Source organism: Neoarius graeffei, chromosome 22 (genome assembly GCF_027579695.1).
Source record: "Neoarius graeffei isolate fNeoGra1 chromosome 22, fNeoGra1.pri, whole genome shotgun sequence".
In the NCBI taxonomy this organism is placed as follows: Eukaryota; Metazoa; Chordata; class Actinopteri; order Siluriformes; family Ariidae; genus Neoarius; species Neoarius graeffei.
The window spans coordinates 36,038,310-36,064,405 of record NC_083590.1 but is presented as its reverse complement, the minus strand read 5'-3'; the positions used below and the strand labels follow the sequence as shown (position 1 = coordinate 36,064,405).

The following is a 26,096-nucleotide window of genomic DNA, read 5'->3' as shown; positions in this document are numbered from 1 at the left end:
CTTAAGAAGTGATCAAAACCGTGTACGTATAGCTTGTTTCTCCGTGAATTGTAGAAGCGAGATGAAACTAGCGCCAAAAATCGTCGTGAGTTGTCGTTAGCATAAATATTGAAGAAAGCAATGACGATTTCCGTCATCACAGCTGCAACTAATTTTGCGATGAGCGTTGCTGAAAGATGCTGGCAGGCGGTCCTGCCTGCTTGTGCTACCTCAAGCCTTGCCTCGCACCCCCCCCAAAAATTTTCTCAACGGATTTACGCGTTTCACAAAAATGACATTTTCGGCGGGAAAAACTCGGAATTCCGCAGATCCGCAGAAAATTCTCATCCCTGGTTACACACAAGAACAAAACAGTTCAATCTGACCTTGTTTTAAAGATGATCACTGGATGGGATGGCAATGGGAGGTTTTCTGTTCTACACAGCACCAAAATCATAGAAATACCTCCCCAGAAAAAAAAAAAAAAAAGTGTGCAATAAACTCGAACAGTGTGCAATATGACAAAAAGATCATATTGCTATCAAGAGATAAGAAATGTAATATACAGGTTTGTGAACAAATAGCCAACAAAGTGGAAGCGAAAGTAGTGCTTTAAAAAAAAAAAAATTTAAATTGTGACATCACTGATTACCCAGCCCTAATATGTATAAAGCTATTTATTTACATCTTTACGATAAAATCTTTGCTGGTTTTAATTTGATCCTTTACTGCAAAGAAACTTGACTGGACAGGAAACGTGCAATATAAAATCAAATCACGAGTTCACAAATTCTCTTCTTCTACACACAACGATATGAACGAGAGGCCCATCAGGATCAACATTAACAAGAGGACGAGCGAGCGAGAGAGAAAGAAAAAAAAAACAAAAACTTCTTATCCTGGTGTATAAATCACTTCAGCCTTTCACGCATAAATTATTTCTATGAACAGCCCGTATTTTTTTTTTTAAACTTAAAATTGCCCGATACATACTTCACAATTCTCCGCCCTCGACAATTATTGGTACCCCTTGTAAAGTTTAGTAAAAAGGGTTAGAAAACTGCTTCACCTCATACTGAAAAAGTTTCCTCCGTGGCCATCTCAGTCCCCTGACCCGAACCCCGGTGAAACCCTGTGTGGTGAGTGGAAGAACAGCGCGCACAAGAGAGGGCCGAGGACTCTGGATGATGTGGAGAGAGTGTTCCTCTTTACACGCTCAATCTCCAACCTTATAGGAGAGACTCGGGGCTGTTTTACTAACAAAGGGAGGGTGCACAAAGTATTAAATGCAGGAGTGCCAATAATAGTGGCACTTGTGGTTTTTGTTGAAAATATATTTCTTGGGTGGCACGGTGGTGTGGTGGTTAGCGCTGTCGCCTCACAGCAAGAAGGTCCGGGTTCGAGCCCCGTGGCCGGCGAGGGCCTTTCTGTGTGGAGTTTGTATGTTCTCCCCGTGTCCGTGTGGGTTTCCTCCAGGTGCTCCGGTTTCCCCCACAGTCCAAAGACATGCAGGTTAGGTTAACTGGTGACTCTAAAGTGAGTGTGAATGGTTGTCTGTGTCTATGTGTCAGCCCTGTGATGACCTGGCGACTTGTCCAGGGTGTACCCCGCCTTTCGCCCGTAGTCAGCTGGGATAGGCTCCAGCTTGCCCGCGACCCTGTAGAACAGGATAAAGCGGCTAGAGATGAGAGGAGATCTATTTCTTGATCAGGGATTTGCTAGTTTGTTTATTCTGCTTGTTTCATGTTTACCTGCTATAGACCCCTTTCACTGATGTCAACCGAAACCGGAAGTAAACAGACCCTGCACCATTTTGGAAGACCAACAAACTCGTGATAAGGGGATAATAACGGCAGCGGTATGTGAACCCACGAGAATAAAGTGGAGTGGCAAACGACTTAAACAAATCTGAGCCGTTTTATTTATGATTTATTGGCCCAACAGTAGACTTGAAAGAAACCTGTGTGAGACTTGGCAAAAAACTGTGGATATAATGGATAAGTCTGTGCATGATCTGCGGACACTTTGAGGTAAGCAAACGCAAGAAATTCAGATTTAAAACATGCTAAATTGGCCCCAAGTTGATAACTGTATGAGGAGCAAGCCTCCCAGACTTCTACAATTTAATAATAATAATAATAATAATAATAATAATAATTTAGGATGGTTTGGGGCTTGCTCGCTGCTGCCAGGTTGGTTGTTGAGTAGCCTGACTGTTTTTTTTTTTTCTTGCGTGTGGTATCATTGTTGACGCGAGGCTGTTTTTTGAACATGCCAATGCGGACACGATTTCCCCTGATGAGTTATGACTTCAGACGCGATGCGTGTGTGGAGTCCGCGTGATATGTGCGTAAGATAGGCTTCTCATGTGTTTGGAGATCCGCGCTCCGAGACAAGCGCAAGCACACACACCCCCAAGGGAAAAAAAGGGACCCCCCGAAAATATCAGCATAGTTCGAACACTGGGTGTAAACAACAAATAGTTTACAATGTCTGGGTAGCAAACAGATGGCAGAATTGGTGTCAGGTCCTCCTTATGTTTCCATTCTCCCTTGCCCCGAGTCTTATCGTATGGGTCAAACCCATCAATCACAGCCAGTTTCTCCACATACCGTGCCCTTTCTGCAGCTGGTAATGTACTCACATAACCAGAATTATCATCCATCGTGTCACTTTACTCTCGCTCGTACTTTGTTTTATATTGTGAGTGCATGTACTTGGTCTTCCAATATGGCGCCTAACAAAATCTCGCGGCGCGGTGACGTCATGTGAAAGGGGTCTATACCTCAAGTGCCCTTGACTGTTTGGTTATTTGTACCAATTTGTGTGCGCGCGCGTGCGTGCGTGTATATGAGTGTTTAGTCTAGTTAATATCTAGAGTGTTTACTGTCTGAGTGTTTAGTCTGTCTTGTTATCTAGTGTTTATACTGTTTATATTTGTTTGAGTGTTTAGTCTGTCTAGTTCCTATCTAGAGTGTTTATACTGTTTATATTGTTTGTTTTTTCAATTATTCTATTTTTATTTATTGCATTGCCAGTTTGAACCGTGGGTCAGAGAGGACCGATATTTCATCTGTGCTGTATGTCGAGCATGTATAGCATATTTGACAATAAAGTTGACTTGACTTTTTTCTCCTCTGAAAAACTTCATTTCAATTAAAAGGTTGGATTTTTCTCATTTGTTCAGTGTGAGATGAAGCGACGTCACCGAGAGGTGGCTTTTTTCCTAATCTTTACAAGGGGTGCCAAAAATTATGGAAGGCGCTATAAATGAATTTTCATTGTTGAAATATCAAAAAGTATTGTCCATGAAGCTAAAAAACGGTATGTCTGAAATTATTGTAAATGCCTACATTTTTTTAAAAAGAAAAAAAAAGAAAATAATATTTCTGACTTTACAAACTATAATATTTACAGCAGCACTAGACTGCTGCATGATGCAAAAAATTATTTTTAAAAATCAAAGGCATTCAGTGGTTTCGGTGGGGAAAATAAATAAAATAAAAATTCATTAATGTTTTTTTTGTTTTTCATTTAAATAATTTATACAGAAAGTTATTGAAGATTAAGAATGACTAATCGCTACAGAAGTATATTTACAGTCATGCTCAAGTGATCGGGAGGTGATTTTACATCTTATAATTTTCCTAAAATATATAAAAAGAGCCTTAAACTGAACCTGTGTGCACACCATCTATGAAAGGGTTCAGATCTGCAGGGCAGAGTGTCGTGGTGTTGAAAGCAAACCCACCGGCCAGCCAGGAAAAGTGCCGTTCTCCCACTTCTTCTCAAAGTCCATCAGCACTTTCCCGTACAGCTCGTTCTGATCCAGCAGAGGCTTCACTCGGTCTGTGTAACCCTGCAGGTAATCCAGCAGCATCTCCAGGTACCTGCACACAACAGCACAACACCGGATTACAAACTCAATAATCCAGTGATTCTGGTACAATCGGGCTTCGAAGTATTGCCCGAAATTAATCAAATAAAATATATTTTACAGCGCAACAACGCTGAATTCTCAAATCTCAGAAAGCGTCGATTCATTTTCTCCAAGAGCAACTGAAACGGTGCTGCTGAACTGAACACAAATCTCAAGTTTATATTCATTAATAAGTAATGATTCATTACAAACTTAGTCTTTCTATAGTAACGACTGATTCAGACGGACTTCTGTAATCGGAGGCAAATAATCAACTGATCGACAGGAGGAGTTTAATAAAGTAGAACACAGTGAAAGTTTCTGAAAGGAGAGGTTCGTGTTACACTGAAGGAAGGCGTGTCCAGTGTCAGACACAGAGCTGGGGATGGGCACAGATACCCCGATTCGATTCGGAGTCACAAGCTAAAATAAATTTTCCCCGACATCTAATTATTTTTGTTTAGTCGACCGAAAGCTACTGAATTTGAATCGCAGACTTCCAATTTTAGTAGTTTTTTTTTTAAAAACAGAACAATTGATGAATTTAGAGCCACGTGGAGATAAAGTCTCCGCTATTTTTTCCTGCTTCACCATGACGCAATACATGATACTACGTCATGCATGACGTGGTGGGCTTTCCCCGTTCATGCAAGGCATTGTGGGATACAAATTTGAAACAGGAGAGAAAAATGGAGGACGTGAGTGTGCGAATGAAACATGAAAAAGTGACTACAGTAACAGAAAGAAAGAAAGAAGGAATGTGTTATTTACCAGCTGCGGGGTCCGTATGGTGAAATACCGTGACCGAGGTCTTGAAAGTACTGAGCGAGGCCCTCTGGGCCGAGGTCAGTATTCAAGGCCAAGGTCACGGTATTTCACCATACGGACCGACCTTAAGCTGGTAAATAATATATTTATTTTTTTCTTTACCAAATTCTAACAGAAAACGAGAGCGCCCGAAAGGGAAAACCGAGCCGAGCCGCCATTTTGAATCCTCATTCACGGCTGTAATGCAAATGGCTTCCTCCTCGGTATACAAGTGCACTTCCATGGCAGGAACAAAACTACATTTTGCCGCCTATGTAGTCCCCTATTTATACAAATAGGAGTCATTCAGGATTCAGCCATGTTTTTGCTCGGCGTTAGCAACAGTTAGAGGTTTTTAGCTTTCTCCTGAAATGTTTTCTTTTATTTCTTCTTCCTCAGGGTAGTAAAACTCGCTTTCGCTGTGAACACTGTCGTTATCGCTATCCATGCTGTAAAATTAATGCTATTCTCCAGAGAAATGCTGGCAAAAATTTATAAGATTTTTGATAATCTTATAAATAAATCTTATTAAAAAAAAAAAAAAAGGATAAATGTTGACAAAAAATGCTACTATGTTTGTTGTTGTGAACGAGCGAGTCACCAGAGGTCCGTAACGTAGGATAAAGACCCGCTCGCCAGCCAATCAGAGCACAGGATTGGGACCGCGAAAAAAACAGTGTGTATTACTACAGCTTTCACTACTGTTGATACACCGAGGAGGAACTGGATTTGGAGGTCGGAGTGGGTGAGGCTCTTGTGACTTTCCGAGTTGGAAATCCACCTTTTGGGGGGGGGAGGGGGGCCGTTCAGTGGAGATTTACGAGTTTCAATAGAGCACGTATTAGTCATAGATCCCAATACGCCGTTACAGAGGGAAAAATAAATAAAAAAATAATGAGATAGTACTCGTGCCCTAATTTTAAGGACTCGTGACTTGAGCACTGATGACTCGGACTTGGACTTGTAAATTGGAGACGAGGAATCTGATTTTTTTCCCTTTATTTTTGTAACATGCCATAATAATTTGGCACAAGATATTTATATCGACATTAATTTTTGTACCAATTTCGTGCAAGTGTGTCACATTTGTACACCTTGGCATGTGCATCAGATAGACTTTCGGGCGCGCTCCAGACACTACGTGTGCCAAGCAGACTCTCGCTGCGCCGTAAACGACTCGCACCTGCACAGGATTAAGGCGCAATCAGCACGCCGATATAAAAACTGTGAAAACACATTTACTTTGCAAAGTATTGAGTTGCATTGCTGATACATTACCGAGCCTTATTTCCTTGTTTGGTTTCCTGAATGCTGATTTCCTGTTTCTCGTCTATGATAGGTCGAGTGAGGCACAAACGGGCTATGTATTAATAAACACACCTTCTGCACTTACATCCGTCTCCCAGCCATCTCTGACCAAATACTTCACACTCCCTGATAAAGAGAAGCACATTCACCTGTTCAGGAACAAACTAATGTTAATGGCACTGAAACAGCCACCGTCACATGGTGCGGATGGAGTTTTGTTCTCGACTCGGGTTTTTTTTTTTTTTTAAATGACTCAGACTTGAACACAGGGGACTCGAGACTGGATTTGGACTCGAGGTTTAGTGACTCGACTACAGCACTGGATGAAAGCGACTCACCGTTTATACTCTGCGTTCTTCCTGTCTTTGGAGATATCAAAAAGCTGATCGAAGGACGACAAATAGGAGACGTATTCCAGTTTCTAAAAACAGACACCATGACATCATCAAAAAGGGAAAAAAAAAAAAAAATCCACCTTGTTTACTACAACAGAAAACACATGATTGAGGAAACTTATCGAAGCCGTACCTCCGATCCTTTTAGATTGATGTACTTCAGGTAGCAGTCGTGGAGGTCCAGATAGCGGCCATATCCTTCCTCATCAGTGAACTCTACCAGGTCTAAACAACACAGAACAACAAAGACTCGATAAACAAAAATACCCCGATACCGCTTCTCTACACTTGTCTTTTTTTTTTCCACGGTCTATCATATATTCCATTCAGCGACTCATTCAATATCATGCTAGCTGAATGGAATACATCTGATATACCACTCAACGACAGCCAATATTATTATTATTTATTACACACACACACACACACACACACACACACACACACACACACACACACACACACTCCTTTCGGGTGTTCAACACATCTTCCTCTTTCAAAATTCTCTTTACAAACTGTTACAGGCACTCGCTAGTGCGAAAGTTTTACATCTCCAATGTGTCTCTCTTCCAGTTTTTCGATGTCCGTTAGTATGTTTTTCTCTTATACGCATGAATAGATAATGAACTTTTGGTAGCCTTTTGGGTGTCAGCGCGTCTTTTTCAGTTTTTAGCTTATTTATTTAGCGCTTAATTATAGCATAATCCTAGCAGTAGTACTGGATTAGCCTCATTTTCTCCCTTTCCTGGCTGACAAAGAAAATGATCGTGCGCATGCGCGACAGAAAAGCTTAGTCATTGGGTCTTCGCACGAACTCCGATGTGTGACGTCGTGTTGTCTTGACAACGTGCAACATTATAGCAATATTGCACACTCGTTCTCCATCGGGTAGAGGGGCGTAATATATGGAGGATAAGCGATATGATAATACTGTGTGTCATCGATAAACCCGCTAGAAGGGAACAGAGCACGTTTTTATTCCAGGGGAAAAGTGGCCTGTGTGTATAATTGTCCTTACTGTATCTGAAATGTCATTTATTCGATATTAACGCAAGCGTGCTGCGACACTGAACATCAGCCCAGCTGTGATTAACTACAGCGCTCAGCCTGTGGCTTCGTACCTACACCAAATCACAGCCATGTTTATATTCTGTATAATCGCGAGGGAGGTGCTGCTTAATTATACGGGGCGTCTGCCAAAGTGTCTGAACAACACTGCAAAAAATGGCCTTTCAAAAATAAGAAGATTAAAATAAAGCATATTTGCTTGAATCAGGTGAAAAAAATCTGCCAATGGAACTAGTCAAATTTGACTTGGTAAGATTTCTTAAAGTAAGATGAAAAATCTAACCTGTTTTTAGATGAAATAATTCCAAAATAAGATTGGGGAACTTATTATGCGAGATCTGATTAACTCAAAATAATCCAAATAGTTCTTCTAACAAGATCGTACTTCTTACATTTAGCCATTCAAGTCATTTTTATTTATTTCATTTTAAGGGTATTTCACTTAAATTCATGACAAAGTCTTAAGCCCTATTTGCACGGGATAAGTATTACCTGTGGACCTCTGGTAATTCGGAATAATTACAGAGAATGTCTGAGTTCTTAGTCCCGTGCGAATGCACCATGTCTGTAATTTGCCAAGTAATAATTCCGCCGCAAATTACCTACTGCGTTTCGGTAAAACAGACTTCCAGTGGTAATACAAGTCCCGTGTGAATGCGCATGTCTGTGTTTGTAATTATTAAACGCGCGTCTCTTGTACTTTTCTGGAGTGAATAATGGAGGATACGGGCGAAATTTTGATAAACAGCATTTCAGGGGCAAGTGGTAGTAGGCCTATCCCGTATTTGAACCAGATAAGCAGAAACAGCTCCAAGAAGAACTCCAAGAAGAAAATACGAAGAATCTTCAACTGGATGGCTTGTGTGGCAGCATATGGCAAGGAGCCACACTAACCCCCATGACACAGCAATACGAAGATATTTTGGTTAACGGAGGGAAGACAAATGTTCGTTTAGCAAAATACCCGGCTATGTGTAAACAGCGCCATAAACTGCCTGTTCACTTAAATTGTCATCTCGAGACTGTTTTCATTTGCAGTGACCCCGCCTTCTCATTTTGAGAGCGTGGAGCAAACATACTGTATCCCTATCATATGCGTTTCCCCTCTCTTAATTTGAATACAGTGCTATTCTTATGCCTACTGTGTTTTCATCCTACCTTATTAATGCACCATTAATGTACTACAGTAATATGTTGGCACTTCCAACATGCTACAACTGTATTGATTGTTGCGAAACGCGCCTTTATTCTAACCACCTACCCAACCTTGTTTATAGCTGATATCTGGTACCCTGATAGAAGACCCCAGGGAGAGAGGCCTGTCCTTCTGGGAAGTGGAGGTGCTGGAGAACTTTCGGGAGAAAGACTGGTACCAAAACTTCCAAATGCCCAAAGAGGCCTTTGAGAAGCTGAGTGACCACCTGCACCCACACATTAAGCCCCAAACCAGCAACATGCTGGCACCAATACCTGTTGAGAAGAGGGTGGCACTCACAATCTACAGGCTTGCAAGTAATGTGGAATTCCACGAGGTTGCCAACTTGTTTGCCATTGGGACCAGCACAGCATGCAACATCTTCTGGGAGGTCTGTCAGGCACTGAGTGATCTCAGGAAGGTGTTTGTGAGGGGGCCAAAATCTGTTCCAGAGGTCAACGGAATCATCAATGGTTTCGAGAGGAAGACCGGATTCCCCATGTGTGTTGGTGCTTTGGATGGGACACACATCCCGATCATTGCTCCGCAGAACTATCCCACCGACTACTACAATAGGAAAGGGTGGTATAGTGTTGTACTTCAAGGCCTTGTTGACCACAACTACAAATTCATGGATTTTGACGTTGGGTGGCCTGGAAAACCGGTCACAATGTCTGTAAATTCAGTGAATTACAGACTTTTGCTCATCCCATCCGAATGCGCCACACAATAACAAAGAGGTGCGGGGGTAATTGCGAATTACCAGAGGTCCATAGGTAATACTTATCCCGTGCGAATAGGGCTTTAGCAGTAAAAACTGAATTTAAGATAAATAGACTAATATTAGGATTGTTAAATTCTACAACTAAGCATTGCTAGCTTAAAAGATTCTCCTTTTGTGACCTGTAATTAGTAAAATACTCTAGATATGAGACCAGAGACTATCTCGAATCAAGTTGACGACACGTGTAGCATTGCAACAAGTTTTTTTTTTTTTTTTCCCCCCCATTTCAACATTCAAACATTAAAACATCTCTTAAGATTCCACTTCCCCAGGACCTCAGGCACCAAAAAAAAAAGTCTACGCATTTTGACTTACAGTGCTTACACAACGCCTGTGGGTGCAATCAGTTAATTATTGATATTAAGTGATCAATCTCGTTAAATCAGTCTCATTAAATTTTGAAGGTCAATAATTAAAATGAATCAATCCCATTGAATCATTTAATTTGACTCGTTTGAATTGAATCATACCATAGAATCACTCTCATTTGAAGTGAATCGTTCAGTGAATCGTTCAATGAATCATTTAGTGAATCATTTAGGGAATTGTTCAATGAATCATTTAGGGAATCATTTAGTGAATCATACCATTAATCCTGGTGCTTAATAATAAATTACCAAACAGCTAAATTATGGTACATTTCCAAATTATTAAGATCACTTACCATATTATATAACATTTGCACCCTTTTTGAATTCTTTGAGAAAATTGGGGACTTCAGATGTTGTTCACACAAATAAACACAGTTTGTTTAATAAATGAATTTATTATACAAAGATAAAAAGATAAATCAATATATACAAGCAGTGAAGTGTGTGTGTGTGTGTGTGTGTGTGTGTGTGAGAGAGAGAGAGAGAGAGTGTGAAGGACTTGACCATGTGTTTAGCCTCGTGTAGCTAACTACACGTGGTGGAGGCCTAGCTTGTTGGTAGCTAAACAAAAGAATGTTATCTAAACAGAACAAAGGATTAGCTCTGTGTTTAGCCTCGTGTAGCTAACTACACGTGGTGGAGGCCTAGATTAGCCTTGTGTTGCTAGTATGTGTTTGTGAAAGGCCCTATAGCCTAGCTAAAGTGTGTTTGTTAGGCCTGATGGCTTGCTGAGCACATGGTAGGCCTTGATTAGCTTTGTGTTGCTAAGCAGACAAAAGCGAAGCTGTAGCTAACCCACTAGCTCATAACCATACTGAATCCACTGAAATCTTAATGACATCAAGATGTATAATAATGAGAACTATATGTTAGTAGTAAAGAATAAAAGAGAGAAGCATGCGCAGCCTATCTATTAAACAATTGAGAGAACATAGAACCAAAATAAATCAACACGCTGCGTGTTCAACAGTGTAACAATAAACCTGGGTTTAAATTCACACTATTTCAAATAAAAGCAAATTCCTAAGATTATCCTAATTATGCCCAAATGCCAAAATCTTACTTAATCCTGCCTTTAGCAAGATATGAAGAACTATTCGCCGGTGTAGTCTCGGGCCTCGCCGTGGGAGCACGTGAGCCGCTCGTGATGGAGGCGGAGAAAACTTCCGGGTCCAGCGGAGCACTTGGGTGGTTCCCGTGAAAAGCAGAGGGTTCTTGGTCCGAATCTCAGCGTTCGTGAGGAAAAGTCTCTGATCAGAATCAGATGCACAGCGCTTTGAGTTAAAAAGGATTCAATCGCTTCTTAACTTTTAACTGCCTGGGCTGCAGTCGTGACGTCACTTCTAATGCAAGTAAACCGGTTGTAACTCAGGTTGAGTTTAAAGATCGCGCGACTCTAGAGTTTACCTTTGCCAAGGGTAAGAAGGAAAATCGCGCTGAGTGATGGATCTTGCAAGAAAGAAGACGTCTTTTTGGGGTGGAGAGCGCGCCTCTTTATACATCCAGATCCATCGGAAGCCAGACGTGAGAGACAAAGATGGAAGCGTTGTCCCATTGTTTTATGTTTCCTTGTATGATGACGTAGATGATCCCGCCCACGCGTGACGTAGGTCACACGGAAGTGGACTGGGAATTGTAGTTCTGACACAAGATGGCGGCATGATACCTACAGTCCCCCTTTTGGTCTCAGGGGTATGACGGAGTCGTAGCACTGAGAGCACCGTATCGTATCATCGCCGTGTCCATAGTCCTTGAGGTAGACTTGCTCTGCACAGTCCATGGTGTCCTGCGGAGACTGTGTAAACTTGTGAGTTCCAGTAAGACAGTTGGAGTCAGAGGCATTTTGGGCATAATATAATCACTATGGGCATTTTGGGCATATAATCATTATCTAACTAACTAGATCAAAACCACATCAAAAAAATTAAACATTGAACATGAAACATGTAGTATTCAATTTCTTATGCATAAAAAAAAAACAAGAAAAGAGAAGAAATGAAGGAAGGAAAGAAGTATTAGTGTTTGGGTTGGCAAACCTAATCTTCTGGGAAGGTGATAGCAGTGGGGGGTCTGGCTAGAAAGCGTGCGCTACTGCGGCTAGCTGTCGGGGACACAGACCATCTTTATCTAGCTAGGTGTGTAGTGTTATGTATGGGTTGCCTGGGCAGACCCAGTGGATGTCTTTCGTGAAGGTGCACATCTCTAAGTTTTGTGGATTCACAAAAGTGAGGATAGCACTGCCAAGACTATACGCCAGGTGTATTTGCGATGACTACACACTAGTAATAATAGCGGATTTTAGTATTTTATCTACCATGTTATACTGAAGGGTTACTTCTTTGTGTTGGTGAAGTCTGACCGGGAATGTTAGTGTACGCTTATGGTTGAGTGATGCGTACAAGCTAGGTGGACATGATGGGCCTAGCTGTCGTCCACCCCCTTTTGGAGTGAGGACTGTTCAAAAGGTTTGATTCGATTATCATGGAAATCGATATGAAAGCGTTTGATTAGGCCTAGATGTCCTAATGTGATACGCGACGGGGAACGGTTTTCCCACGATCGAAAGGTCTCGACCAGGGTGGTAGGAACTTCTCTGAGATTCGGGCGTAGTAGGCTTTGTGTCCTTCTACTCTCGAATCGAGATTCTTTTGGGCACCTGTAAAGATTGACTGTAGGTGGCGTTGTAGGTCGGCGACATGTTGATGTGCAGTGTATGCAATCGCGACGCTCATGGCCTCTGGTTTGTATAGGAGATGCGGGGGAAGAACCGACTCTCGCCCAGTCATCATCCCATAGGGTGTGACTTCAGTGGCGCAATGAGGGGTGGACCGAATGGCCCTTAGCACCAAGGGAAGTTTCACGTCCCAAATTTTACCATGGTTTGTGATATACTTTCGCAGCATGCTCACAATGGTTTGAATGGCTCGTTCAGCCTGACCAGAGAATTGAGGGTGGTACGCGATATGGAATTTCGCCTTGACGCCTAACATGTTCCACAGCGCAGCCATTACACCAGCGGTGAAATGGGTGTCTGTGTCTGAGTCGATGGATAGAGGGAGATTTTTGCCACTAGGGGGAGTCGCGATGTCAGGTGTTTCGACACCGGACTCGGTGTGCCAAGACATGAACTGAAGTTAATCAGAAATTTGATCTCGCGTGGCGCTTGGTTGATCAGTGTTCGCACTAATCTCGTCGCAATAGTTTTGTGCATATTTTGTGGGATCCAACGACTGTGGGGTTTTGTTTTGTGTAAAGCTGACTAAGTTTATGTCGCAGGGCTTGGTTGGGATTGGGTCGCCTTGTGAGAGCCGTGTGTCTGAGAAATGGTGGTGAAGACTTTAGCGCACATGAGAGGTGCGTCTTGTGTGTTTGCCTTCGCCACCAGGGGGGGCCCTACATCCTGACCCTCGCCTGCTGTTTCAGAGAGATCTCCTTCCCCCTTTTACGAGATATACCCGTGGTTCCTGGCCTAGTCATGCCAGCAAATGGTTTGTCATTTTTCTTGGGCTCCTTTGTTTTATCTGTTGAGGGGTCTGACGTCTCCTGTAACAGTTCTTTAATCTCAGCCAACTGGGCTTTTAAAGAGTCCAGCTCTGAGTGGAACTCACCAGGTTGGTCTGAGTCACTGTGTTGGTCGTCTCTACCCTTGCTTTTAGAGCTACGGTCGGAACGCTTCTGCCGTTTCTGGTCAGAGCGGGGATGACGGTTTTGCTGCCAACCGTTTTGTTCCCTACGACCCTTTTCATTTGATGGGCGATTGCCATCGTCACTGTGGACTCGCCCTCGGTCCCTCCTGGCCTTACCTTGTCGATTTTTCCACTCACCATTGTGATGGTTCGGCAAGGATCGGGCTGGACCGGAATTCTTCCAGGTGGGTCCCCCTTTCGGTGCTTCACCTCCTAAGGTTAGCGGGGGCTTGTCCTCACCCTGGAGACTAAGGACTCTGGGTTCATCATCATTTCCGTTTGCGGTTTTGACAATGGTCTCCCAGGTCATTTGGGCTAGTCGCCTAATTTCCCTCATCGAATAGCGACCTTGTCGACACGTCAGTGTGACATGGGTCCGCACGCTTGGGTGGAGGTTATGCAAGAAGAGAGATATGAAACCTCTATCTTCTTCCAACCCTGGTGCACTACTACCTTGGAAATAGGCAGTACGTAGCCGTCTGTAATATTCACGAGGCGCCTCAGACCGTTTTTGTTTGACTTGTAATGCACACAATATCGCGGAGGTTTCGTCCGTGTATGGCGCATATTCTTCCCTCATGTAATTGCGAAGTTTCGAATAACTATCGCGAATGTTTGGGGGTAGTGTCTCTAAAAAGGCACGAACGCTACTACTGGAGGTCTTCCAGATTAGTTTAAGTTTTTCACGTGTTGTGGCGTTCGGCAGGTCCATCAGGCATCGATCAATTTCTCGTAAATAGTTATTTACATTTGTTCTTTGATTGTCGGGATCGAATTGTTCGACATCTTTGGCAAGTAGGTCAATTTGCCGTAAACGAAGGGTTTGGTGCACGTCCTTGTGCGACCTTCTTGGCTCTTCTGAGTACTCACTGTCTGAGCTACTCTGGAATCGCTCCCGCTTCGCACGAGATGCGTGGTCTGATTCGTCTGGAGATGGATCAGGGAGACTGAAGCGCACTGACCTAGGTGTGCTACGGGCCTGGGCTCGGGATGAGCGCAGGGCAGCTCCATCCTGGCTAGACGACGACGGAGTCGTGTAGCGAGTTGATGGAGTTTGGCGGGATGTCTGGTTCTCGACCAGATCATTTACGGTGTCCGGTTCGGACGCCTCTTCCCGCTCTGAGCTTTGGCGCATTGTTGGGGGTCTTTCACGCCCCTCGCACTGCTCATGGGGGGTCTGCTCCTGGGCAGCCCTCTTAGCAACCATTTCGGCTTTCTCTAGCCGTTTGGTGCAATTATCAAGGGAGGTCTTCAAGAGCTCACACTCCCTATGTAAATCATTATTATCGGCTGTCAGCTTGGCGTTGCTGGTGGTCAGCCTTTCAACCTCTCCGCGAAGGCATCTGATTTCTGAATCAGCATTTTGGAAGTATGATAGGAATAGCTTACCTAGTGCCACTTGGACACTAATAGTTGTTCTTTTTGGATCTCTCATATGTTTGTTTGAATTGTCTAGGTTGTTTTGGCATTCACTCTCACTCATGTACTTAATGTTTGCCTTTTCGGAGGCAGAGCAGTGAATGAGGTCTGCAATGACCTCAAGGAGAGACACGTCTTGAGCGTTGTCTTCCATTTTTGAGACATGAGGGGATGCCATTTTACTTAGGCTGGATGTTAGATAATTAATCAAGTTAATTATTAATTTAATCATTATTAATTAACTATGTAATTAATTATGAAGGTTTATTTGGAAATGCTCTCTTATCCTAAGTTGAATAGGTTATGAGTATTGGTGATATGGTTATCACACTACTGTTATCCGTTTTAACACACCTGGGGATATACCTTAGCAGTTGCTGAATTAAACTGATAGTTTATTTGTTGTTGAACAACAATCCAGAAGTCAACAAACCAATCGCCTCACACGGGGCACCATTTTAACTGTGGGTGCAATCAGTTAATTATTGATATTAAGTGATCAATCTCGTTAAATCAGTCTCATTAAATTTTGAAGGTCAATAATTAAAATGAATCAATCCCATTGAATCATTTAATTTGACTCGTTTGAATTGAATCATACCATAGAATCACTCTCATTTGAAGTGAATCGTTCAGTGAATCGTTCAATGAATCATTTAGTGAATCATTTAGGGAATTGTTCAATGAATCATTTAGGGAATCATTTAGTGAATCATACCATTAATCCTGGTGCTTAATAATAAATTACCAAACAGCTAAATTATGGTACATTTCCAAATTATTAAGATCACTTACCATATTATATAACATTTGCACCCTTTTTGAATTCTTTGAGAAAATTGGGGACTTCAGATGTTGTTCACACAAATAAACACAGTTTGTTTAATAAATGAATTTATTATACAAAGATAAAAAGATAAATCAATATATACAAGCAGTGAAGTGTGTGTGTGTGTGTGTGTGTGTGTGTGTGTGAGAGAGAGAGAGAGAGAGTGTGAAGGACTTGACCATGTGTTTAGCCTCGTGTAGCTAACTACACGTGGTGGAGGCCTAGCTTGTTGGTAGCTAAACAAAAGAATGTTATCTAAACAGAACAAAGGATTAGCTCTGTGTTTAGCCTCGTGTAGCTAACTACACGTGGTGGAGGCCTAGATTAGCCTTGTGTTGCTAGTATGTGTTTGTGAAAGGCCCTATAGCCTAGCTAAAGTGTGTTTGTTAGGCCTGATGGCTTGCTGAGCACATGGTAGGCCTTGATTAGCTTTGTGTTGCTAAGCAGACAAAAGCGAAGCTGTAGCTAACCCACTAGCTCATAACCATACTGAATCCACTGAAATCTTAATGACATCAAGATGTATAATAATGAGAACTATATGTTAGTAGTAAAGAATAAAAGAGAGAAGCATGCGCAGCCTATCTATTAAACAATTGAGAGAACATAGAACCAAAATAAATCAACACGCTGCGTGTTCAACAGTGTAACAATAAACCTGGGTTTAAATTCACACTATTTCAAATAAAAGCAAATTCCTAAGACTATCCTAATTATGCCCAAATGCCAAAATCTTACTTAATCCTGCCTTTAGCAAGATATGAAGAACTATTCGCCGGTGTAGTCTCGGGCCTCGCCGTGGGAGCACGTGAGCCGCTCGTGATGGAGGCGGAGAAAACTTCCGGGTCCAGCGGAGCACTTGGGTGGTTCCCGTGAAAAGCAGAGGGTTCTTGGTCCGAATCTCAGCGTTCGTGAGGAAAAGTCTCTGATCAGAATCAGATGCACAGCGCTTTGAGTTAAAAAGGATTCAATCGCTTCTTAACTTTTAACTGCCTGGGCTGCAGTCGTGACGTCACTTCTAATGCAAGTAAACCGGTTGTAACTCAGGTTGAGTTTAAAGATCGCGCGACTCTAGAGTTTACCTTTGCCAAGGGTAAGAAGGAAAATCGCGCTGAGTGATGGATCTTGCAAGAAAGAAGACGTCTTTTTGGGGTGGAGAGCGCGCCTCTTTATACATCCAGATCCATCGGAAGCCAGACGTGAGAGACAAAGATGGAAGCGTTGTCCCATTGTTTTATGTTTCCTTGTATGATGACGTAGATGATCCCGCCCACGCGTGACGTAGGTCACACGGAAGTGGACTGGGAATTGTAGTTCTGACACAAGATGGCGGCATGATACCTACACGCCAAAGCAACGGTGCATTTTGGGGGCACTGACTATTCATGTGTACGAGGGGTTTACAAGACCAGGCACAAAAAAAAAAAAAAAAAAACCACTGAACTTAACTCACAGCGTTCCAAAAAGCCCTCACTAAAACGCCCTCCACTCACTCATAGCCTTTTTGAAGGCACTTGTCTGGTCTAGAGTCTGTACAGCATCTAGAAGGAGCTCACTCTGAATGACTGAGAAAACAGTCGCAGTAAACTTAGGATCTGTAAGGTGGAGTTGAATTGTAATGAAAGATTCAAAGATTTCAGTAAAGTTCATTTATTCCCAAAACAAGCATACTTTTTTTCTTGAAACAAGATGAACCGCATTTGACAAATGTCCAAAATGTACTTACTTGTTTTAAAAAACACTTGTTTTATTTTCAAAGGTGCTCCAAATAAGACTTTAAGACATTTTGTCTGTACAAGATTTTCAAGATGGACTGTCTAAAAACTAGCCTTTCTAGCTAAATGAGGTTTTGCTTGTTGGGCAATTATGTCTTATAATAAGGGTGGCTAGATGTTTTGACTCGAAAATAGACAAATAAACTTCCTAAGATTTTTATTTTTTGCAGTGAAGCCGTTACTATCGAAACGATAAAGCACGGTTTATGTACAGTAAACTTGTGATTTGAGTTACAGCCAGTGCTCCAGTCAGACGTTTAAATCCAGTTAGTGTCAGGTACGTCGATATAAAAGCAGCTGTGACTTACTCTGTGCTTCCTCGCTGAGGTTATCTCTCGCCTTCATCAGCTCCTCGAACTCCACCGACATCGGCACACAGATCTGCATACGACACCAAGTGTTGAAGACCAAAATCGCCCGATTTAAAAATCAAATCGATGTGGACACAACAGCGAGTGAAGGTGCTTTCACCTCATTCGGATGTTTCCTGTGGAATTCCTTAATCTGTTTCAGCCGGTTATAGAATTCAGCAAACTCGTTTGGTCCGGATATCGCGCTCAGCTCTTCCTTTCTCAAACTGGTGTGGAGAATTTGTAGCAAAACAAACAAACAAAAAAAGTTAATGCAGCGCTAGCCAAGATACATTAGACATCATTTAATCCTTCGGGTTCGGTCAGACACAAACATCACGGGTCAGTTTATCCATTTAACCTGCACATTTCTGAGAGGCGGAAAGGAGAAATAATCGACTCTTACCCATCCTTGTCCTCATACGCATCTCTCAGGTTTGCGCTCACTTCCATGTACCTCTACAACAAGAAAGAATTAAACAAAAAAAATTAAATCCGTTATCTTAATGCAGTACCAAGCACGAGATATTTATCTCATCAAAACGAGCGAGATACTTACGTCCAGCATGGCTCGTGTACGATGATCAGAATTAATCTGGTCGCGCAACTGGAATGAAACAGACACATGAGGAATGATTTGTTTTGACAAACCGCCTTTCGTCTTCTGCGCTATAGTGCAAGTAGAAGCCAATATTTAACAGACTTGTTTTACTTCCACTCATTTTATATCCGTTGGATAGGATACAACCAAGAGTTTGTAGACACCTCTTCACACTCGTAGGCGTTTGTTGAACATCATATACACGATTCAGCAGGGCTCAACGTCAACACTGTAACCCACTCGTCCTGACCATAACCTTTTTATTACCATGTGTTTACTAGTTCAGTGAAAGGAACACGGTTAACAAATGCCGCTTTTCCACTACAAACGCGGCTGAGTCGGGCTGAGCCGTGCCGTGCTGAGTGGGGCTGTTGGAGTTGCATTTCGACTACAACCGCGCTGAACCGTGCTGGCTGGAAGTGGGTGGACACATTGGGTGGAGTTAGCGAAAGTGGGTGGACGTCACGTGTCGTTAAGCAGCGCAAACAGTGACATCAGTGATCTTTTAAGCGGTAGTCTCACGACCCGAATAGTAAACAATAAACATGGAGGACATGGAGTCGTTAGTGTTGCTGGTCTTGGTGCTGTGGCTTGTTGTCACCGACAACGCGGACAGATACTGGCAAGAGCGTATAGATGAGGCGAGGCGCATAAGGCTTCAGAAATTCTCGTAATTCGTAATTCTTCTTCTTCCGGGTTTGCGGTGTTTACAGATCCCAGCGCGCTCGCGGGGCGTGTGTGAGCATGTGAGGACACTCCTCCTCACCAATCAGTGCACAGGGGAGTGTCTGCTCACGCCCCCAGCCTCACTCGGCACGGTTTGGCTCGCTTCAGCCCCACTCCAAAACCGTGCGAGTTTTAGGGGCTAAGCAGGGCTGAAGCGAGCCGAGTCGTGCTGGTTTTTGGTAGTCGAACCGCGAGCCGTGTCGGGCTGAAGTGAGCTGAAGCGAGCTGAAGTGAGCTGAAAAAGGGTAGTGGAAAAGGGCCAAAAGTGTATCAAAAAGCAGGTATAGGGCCTGTTTACACGAGGACGCTGTCGGGTAAAAACGACTAAATATTTTATCGGAAGTGCCTTTCGTCTACACGGGGACGGCGTTTCCGAGGCTGAAAAACGGAAAAAAATTGAAAACGCCTTCCAGAGTGGATAAGTTAAAAACAGCCCCCGTTGCATATCCGTCTAAACTACCCAATACGCGAAACTCTGCTCGGATCTGCTCACGTCGGGTACGCGCTTACGTCATACATGTGTCATATACTGTACGTGCCAGCCCGGGAAGTAAGAAAGTAAGTAAAAAAGTAAGAGCATGTCTGATTACATCGATCCAACGGACCTTCAAGCTGCTCTGGCAGCTTTAATAAACGTCCAGGAGTCCTTCGAACATCTATACCGAATCTGCACATATACCGTTAATGAACAGAGGCGGGTATAGCATGCTCTTACTTTTTTACTTCCTTACCATAGCCAGAGTAGTCAAAGTTTTCGCGGCGCAGATGTGCAGATCAGACAAGACGGAAGACGTTGCGCATGCGTGCAGACATAGCGGAGGTCTTTCACAGCACCACCTAGCCGCCTGGCATGCACATCCAATTGAATTCCACACATTTATGCGTCACCGTATAGACGCAGATTTCCTCCTTGAAAACGGTCGTGCAGACGCGGAAAAAAGTGAGAACGAAAACGGACTTTTGCGTTTTTGTTTCAGACCGTCCCCGTGTAAAGTGGGCCATAGTGATGATAATCATTACACCTGAATGAATTATAATTTTTCAATAAAACTCAAACTTTAACAATAAAGAAAAACTATCCAGTGCCCCATTATGGTGTGTGCGTTTGTGAGAACCCAGGACCTGATCTGCAGTTTTAAGAGTCAGACTCAGCCACATTCAAAGCTTCTGGAGGAAATAAAGTTGCATCTTGATTAATCCAGTAAAATTTTAAATTAGTAAAACTAATTTAAAGCTAGACGGCCTTTTGATTTCATAAAACCAGTGAAATTTAGTTCCGTCTGAAATGTGGTCATTGTGATGCATGTTTTTTTCTGTAATATCAGGCCATTCTGTTCTGTGGCTGGGAAGTGATTTAATTTGACGGGATTAAAGTAAATAATGTACATGAAATCACTTGCGTCTTCGCGCAGTCAAACAGACAGAGGAAGTCCGTGTGTGTGTGCGCGCATGCGCAGGTTTACCTTTGAGCGTGCACTGACAGTTCCATCATTCTGTCGCTAAACGAACAGCTGATCACACCGAGGTGCTCGCTGAGAGCTGATATTTATTAGTTTGATATTTCCTGCGTTTCCTTTCCTTCGTATAGAACATAACTTCTTTTCTTCTCACTTTCTTTCCATTATTGTAGTCGGTCTTTCACGTTTCATTCGCACGCTCACGTCCTCCATTTTTCTCTCCTGTTTCAAATTTGTATCCCACAATGCTTTGTGCGAACGGGGAAAGCCCACCACGTCATGCATGATGTAGCATCTTGTATTGCGTCATGGTGAAGCAGGAAAAAACAGCAGAGAATTTAAGGCCACGTGGAGATAAATTAATTAAATTGTTCCGTTTAAAAAAAAAAAAAAAAAGTCTGATTTGAATTCAGTAGCTTTCCGTCCACTAAACAAAAATAACTGGGCGTCGGGGAAAATTCTTCTTTGTATGACCTACACTTGAAAAATCTGAAAGGCAGTCAAGCTTTAAAGAAATGCAACTGAAAGAAAATGAGTTGGACATGATCAGGGTGACAGAATCACGTCGTGAATGAAAAAAAAAAACAAAACGAAGGTGAGTTTGGCACAGTCATAAAATTCCCGCAGAATATTTTACAATTATTGCTATGGCTAAAGTGAACCATACAAAAGAAAAATGCAATGAATGTCCGAATGAGATGAAGATTCACCACAGATATTTATTTTATTGAGGTGTTTGATCGCCATTTCTCTGATTCCGATGAAGTCTCATATCTAATTACAGATCATTACGACGGGGTTATTTTTGCACACACACCTGCTGCACTCGGCTTCCCTGGAATTTCGTAAACAAGAACATGGTCGGATCGCTGAGGGGATTGAACTGGTTTTGTTGGAACTTTATTGATGTCATGCTGGAATAATTACTATTTTTAAAAAATGGTGATTTTCAACAATCCCTAAAAAGATATAAAAGCGTCAGGTATCATTACTCTATTGTCCGGGGCAGCTATATGCAATACTTCGTTGAGTAAGCTTCTCTAGTCTGTAAACCAAATTAGATTAACCTATATATACACACACACAAAACATGACAGTAAAATATGTCGACCACTTACACTATTTATGTAAACTGCATCTTACTAATTATTTAACTAAATATTTTATTGCAACTTTAAGCAAGTCTTTAAGGATTTGGCCTTATCATGTAGCCTTGGCAGCGAGCATAAATAATCTACACATGAACACGACACTGTTAAACTCACCTCAGCAGGTCTTTTATGATCATTTAACCTGCTATGGACAATGCTAAAGTCACTGTTACAAACAGTACAGCGCGCAACGCCGGCATTATTTTACACGTTAGGCACGGGAAAACTTTCACGTAGTCTGAAGTGAAGTGGGTTTTGTATTTTTGGGGCACTTTGTCATGACTCCCCTGAATATACTGAACTGAGGTGGGTTTCCCAAAAGCCTCAATGCTAAGAGCATCTTAACTAGGAGAGAGAGAGAGAGAGAGAGTGTTCATTGTGATGCTCGCTCTACCATTTAACGATGATTGTTGCGCTACGACGCTTTTGGGAAACCCACCCCTGATGGACTCTTGGTCCGGGAGAGAAGACGCAAAGCACAGAACCCCGATTCGTTTACTTAACAAGACAGAGCAATCAGGATGCGCACTCTTGCATGCTCATGCTTACTCGTTCTAGATTCCAGAATACTGTAGCGGGTGTCAGGGAGCTGCTATGAGAGACACTCTGGGAACTCCCGAGAGTTAGGAATAATTCAACTCGTCCCGTCAGAGGCGCAGATTTGGATTTGTCCGGACCAAACATTTGATTGTCCTGGACAGTTGGACTAGCATTAATGTCGATCCCTGTTTAGTCCTGATTTACTCTTATTATATCCAATTTACTCTCATTCATCCCAAAGGTGTTGAGTAGGGTTGAGGTTCAGGGTGCCCAAGTTCTTCCACTCCAACCTTCAGACACCACATCTTCATGGAGCTCAGCTTTATGCACAGGAGCACGGTCATGCCGGATACATGTTTGGGGCTCTTAGTTCCAGGGAAGAGGGACTGTAACGCTCCAGCAAATGAAAGGACATTATAGACAAATTGTGTGCTTCTAACTTTGTGGAAATATATACAGTGGTGCTTGAAAGTTTGTGAACCCTTTAGAATTTTCTATATTTCTGCATAAATATGACCGAAAACATCATCAGATTTTCACACAAGTCCTAAAAGTAGATAAAGAGAACCCAGTTAAACAAATGAGACAAAAATATTATACTTGGTTATTTATTTATTGAGGAAAATGATCCAATATGACATATCCGTGAGTGGCAAAAGTATATGAACCTTTGCTTTCAGTATCTGGTGTGACCCCCTTGTGCAGCAATAACTGCAACTAAACGTTTGCGGTAACTGTTGATCAGTCCTGCACACCGGCTTGGAGGAATTTTAGCCCGTTCCTCCGTACAGAACAGCTTCAACTCTGGGATGTTGGTGGGTTTCCTCACATGAACTGCTCGCTTCAGGTCCTTCCACAACATTTTGATTGGATTAAGGTCAGGACTTTGACTTGGCCGTTCCAAAACATTAACTTTATTCTTCTTTAACCATTCTTTGGTAGAGCGACTTGTGTGCTTAGGGTCGTTGTCTTACTGCATGACCCACCTTCTCTTGAGATTCAGTTCATGGACAGATGTCCTGACATTTTCCTTTAGAATTCGCTGGTATAATTCAGAATTCATTGTTCCATCAATGATGGCAAGCCGTCCTGGCCCAGATGCAGCAAAACAGGCCCAAACCATGATACTACCACCACCATGTTTCACAGATGGGATAAGGTTCTTGTGCTGGAATGCAGTGTTTTCCTTTCTCCAAACATAACGCTTCTCATTTAAACCAAAAAGTTCTATTTTAGTCTCATCCGCAGAGACTCAGATTGTTGGCGCGCCCGTGTCTAAGACACACTATTTCGAATAATGAATGCATTGTTGAGAGGGGCAGGGGCCAATATGGACGCGAGCATTTTATACCCTATTTGGAACATTTCGTGGCGTATTACTTGACTTCATGGTCTCAATATCGAAAATCTTGCACAAATATGCAACTTCCAACATAATTATCTGGATATTCAACAGATTTCAGCATCGGATTAATTTGTTTTGACCGCCGCCATATTAAATATACGTCAGACCCGTTCGTGTATTTACGCCGCCCCGTTTGTAGCGTCCCAAGCGAGTAAAACCTGATCCAAGTCTTTCGCTAGGGGGAATCTTAAGGTCTATGTACGAATATTAAAAAGAGACAAGAAAACATGGATAAGAAAAAAAAACATCCATTTTGTCATTCTTCGGCAGAAAGAGAGTACATTCACCTGAAAAAAACGATACCCCTGATACCCAAGGTCATTAGTCATACTAGATTTACAACATCAACTACTACAACAGCAACCACTACTACTACCACCACCACTGGTGATTACTACTACTACAGACCTACACCAAACTGAAAACAAGTTAATAAAATAAATTAATGAAATTAGAAGTAGAGATGATTAGAGACAAGCAGAATTAGACCGTCACAGCATGCAAAAAAACAAACCCATTCTTGTGCTATAATTTACAAGGAGGAGATAATATAGATGTGATATATAGTGGCCTGTGGTTGAATTCCAAAATATTGCCACTGATTAAACAATATCGCAATATATTTGGTTGAAGCATTGATTTTTGTCATCTACATTGCTTCATATGGCTTCTAATACAAAAAAAACAATTGAGAGAAAAAAAAACAGCCCCCGAGCTGCCCCAGCTGTTCATTGGGCTCGCTTCGCTCACTAGGTTCGCTTCAACTGAAGGATAATCACTGGGCCCCCCATTGTAGAAATGGGCCCCTGTTTTTTCCCAGGAGGAGCCCTGTGGGCCCCTTGACCTGCAAAACAATCTGAGTCTCTACATCGGTCCACAAAACATTTTTCCAATAGCCTTCTAGCTTGTCCACGTGATATTTAGCAAACTGCAAACGAGCAGCAATGTTCTTTTTGGAGAGCAGTGGCTTTCTCCTTGCAACCCTGCCATGCACACCATTGTTGTTCAGTGTTCTCCTGATGGTGGACTCATGAACATTAACCAATGTGAGAGAGGCCTTCAGTTGCTTAGAAGTTACCCAGGGGTCCTTTGTGACCTCGCCGACTATTACACGCCTTGCTCTTGGAGTGATCTTTGTTGGTTGACCACTCCTGGGGAGGGTAACAATGGTCTTGAATTTCCTCCATTTGTACACAATCTGTCTGACTGTGGATTGGTGGAGTCCAAACTCTTTAGAGATGGTTTTGTAACCTTTTCCAGCCTGATGAGCATCAACAACGCTTTTTCTGAGATCCTCAGAAATCTCCTTTGTTCGTGCCATGATACACTTCCACAAACGTGTTGTGAAGATCAGACTTTGATAGATCCCTGTTCTTTAAATAAAACAGGGTGCCCACTCACACCTGATTGTCATCCCATTGATTGACTAATCCTAGAGGTTCACATACTTTTGCCACTCGCAGATATGTAATATTGGATCATTTTCCTCAATAAATAAATGACCAAGTATTATCATCACTACTACTTCATACCAAAAAAGCTTCTGCTACTAATTAATATTCGCCCAACTATTTGTCACTCATAGCAACAAAAGGACTCCATTCCTGTCAGCTACATTAGCCAGTTAGCTCAGATATAAATACCGTCGTTTTCTTGTGCAACATCTCCTTTGTTTTGGCGTCCATTAATCTCTCCATCTCCTCATGATACCGACGCTGCTGCTCCAAAATAGGCTCCATGGTGATAATAAGCAATATTTACTTAATAACAATAAAACGGACTTGATCAGATAATACTGACCCGTTCCGTTAACTAGCCGTCTTGTTTAGCTAGCTTAATACGCGCGTGCAACGACTCAGGAAGTTGGTCCCGCGTCCAATTTAAACCGGGTGGGGAAAAAAGACCAGCAATAACGTTCCGGGTTAATCTTAAATCTGTACGTGACAAGATATTTGAGATAGAAATGTATTTATAAGGACATATATGTCAGTTAAACTTTTTCTCTTGTTATTTTGTAAAACAATCGGTCAGATATGAATAACAACACTGAAAATTCTGTGCTATAAAACAGTCATCGTCGAACCTGATCTGGGCTTGAGGCGAACCATGTTTGGTTCACCTCAAGTACAGTGACCAGTTCCTTTCTACACACACACACCTATGAGTAATTTAGAGACTTACGCAGACACGGGAAGGTCCCCGTTGGCCACTGGGCTCGAACCCAGAACCTTCTTGCTGTGAGGCAACAGTGCTAACCGCTGCACCACTCTGTTATAAAACAGTACCAGCTGCCAAAACTCAGGCCAAGTTGGTCAAGCTGCTTGGAAGGAA

At 42.5% G+C, this 26,096-nt stretch overlaps 1 protein-coding gene across 1 annotated transcript in view; it reads right to left on the bottom strand.

Moving 5' to 3' along the window:
- sf3a3 (splicing factor 3a, subunit 3) overlaps window positions 1–25,631 on the bottom strand; it is a 52,287-nt gene extending 26,656 nt beyond the window's left edge. Inside the window, exons 1-8 of the mRNA XM_060904773.1 lie at window positions 25,409–25,631; window positions 18,445–18,492; window positions 18,292–18,344; window positions 18,007–18,112; window positions 17,844–17,916; window positions 6,542–6,633; window positions 6,352–6,434; window positions 3,731–3,869 (exon numbers count right to left, since the gene is read on the bottom strand). Of these exons, the coding sequence (XP_060760756.1) occupies window positions 3,731–3,869; window positions 6,352–6,434; window positions 6,542–6,633; window positions 17,844–17,916; window positions 18,007–18,112; window positions 18,292–18,344; window positions 18,445–18,492; window positions 25,409–25,504 (690 nt within the window). The 5' untranslated portion in view covers window positions 25,505–25,631. The remainder of the gene's footprint in view (window positions 1–3,730; window positions 3,870–6,351; window positions 6,435–6,541; window positions 6,634–17,843; window positions 17,917–18,006; window positions 18,113–18,291; window positions 18,345–18,444; window positions 18,493–25,408) is intronic.
- Window positions 25,632–26,096: the final 465 nt, after the last annotated feature.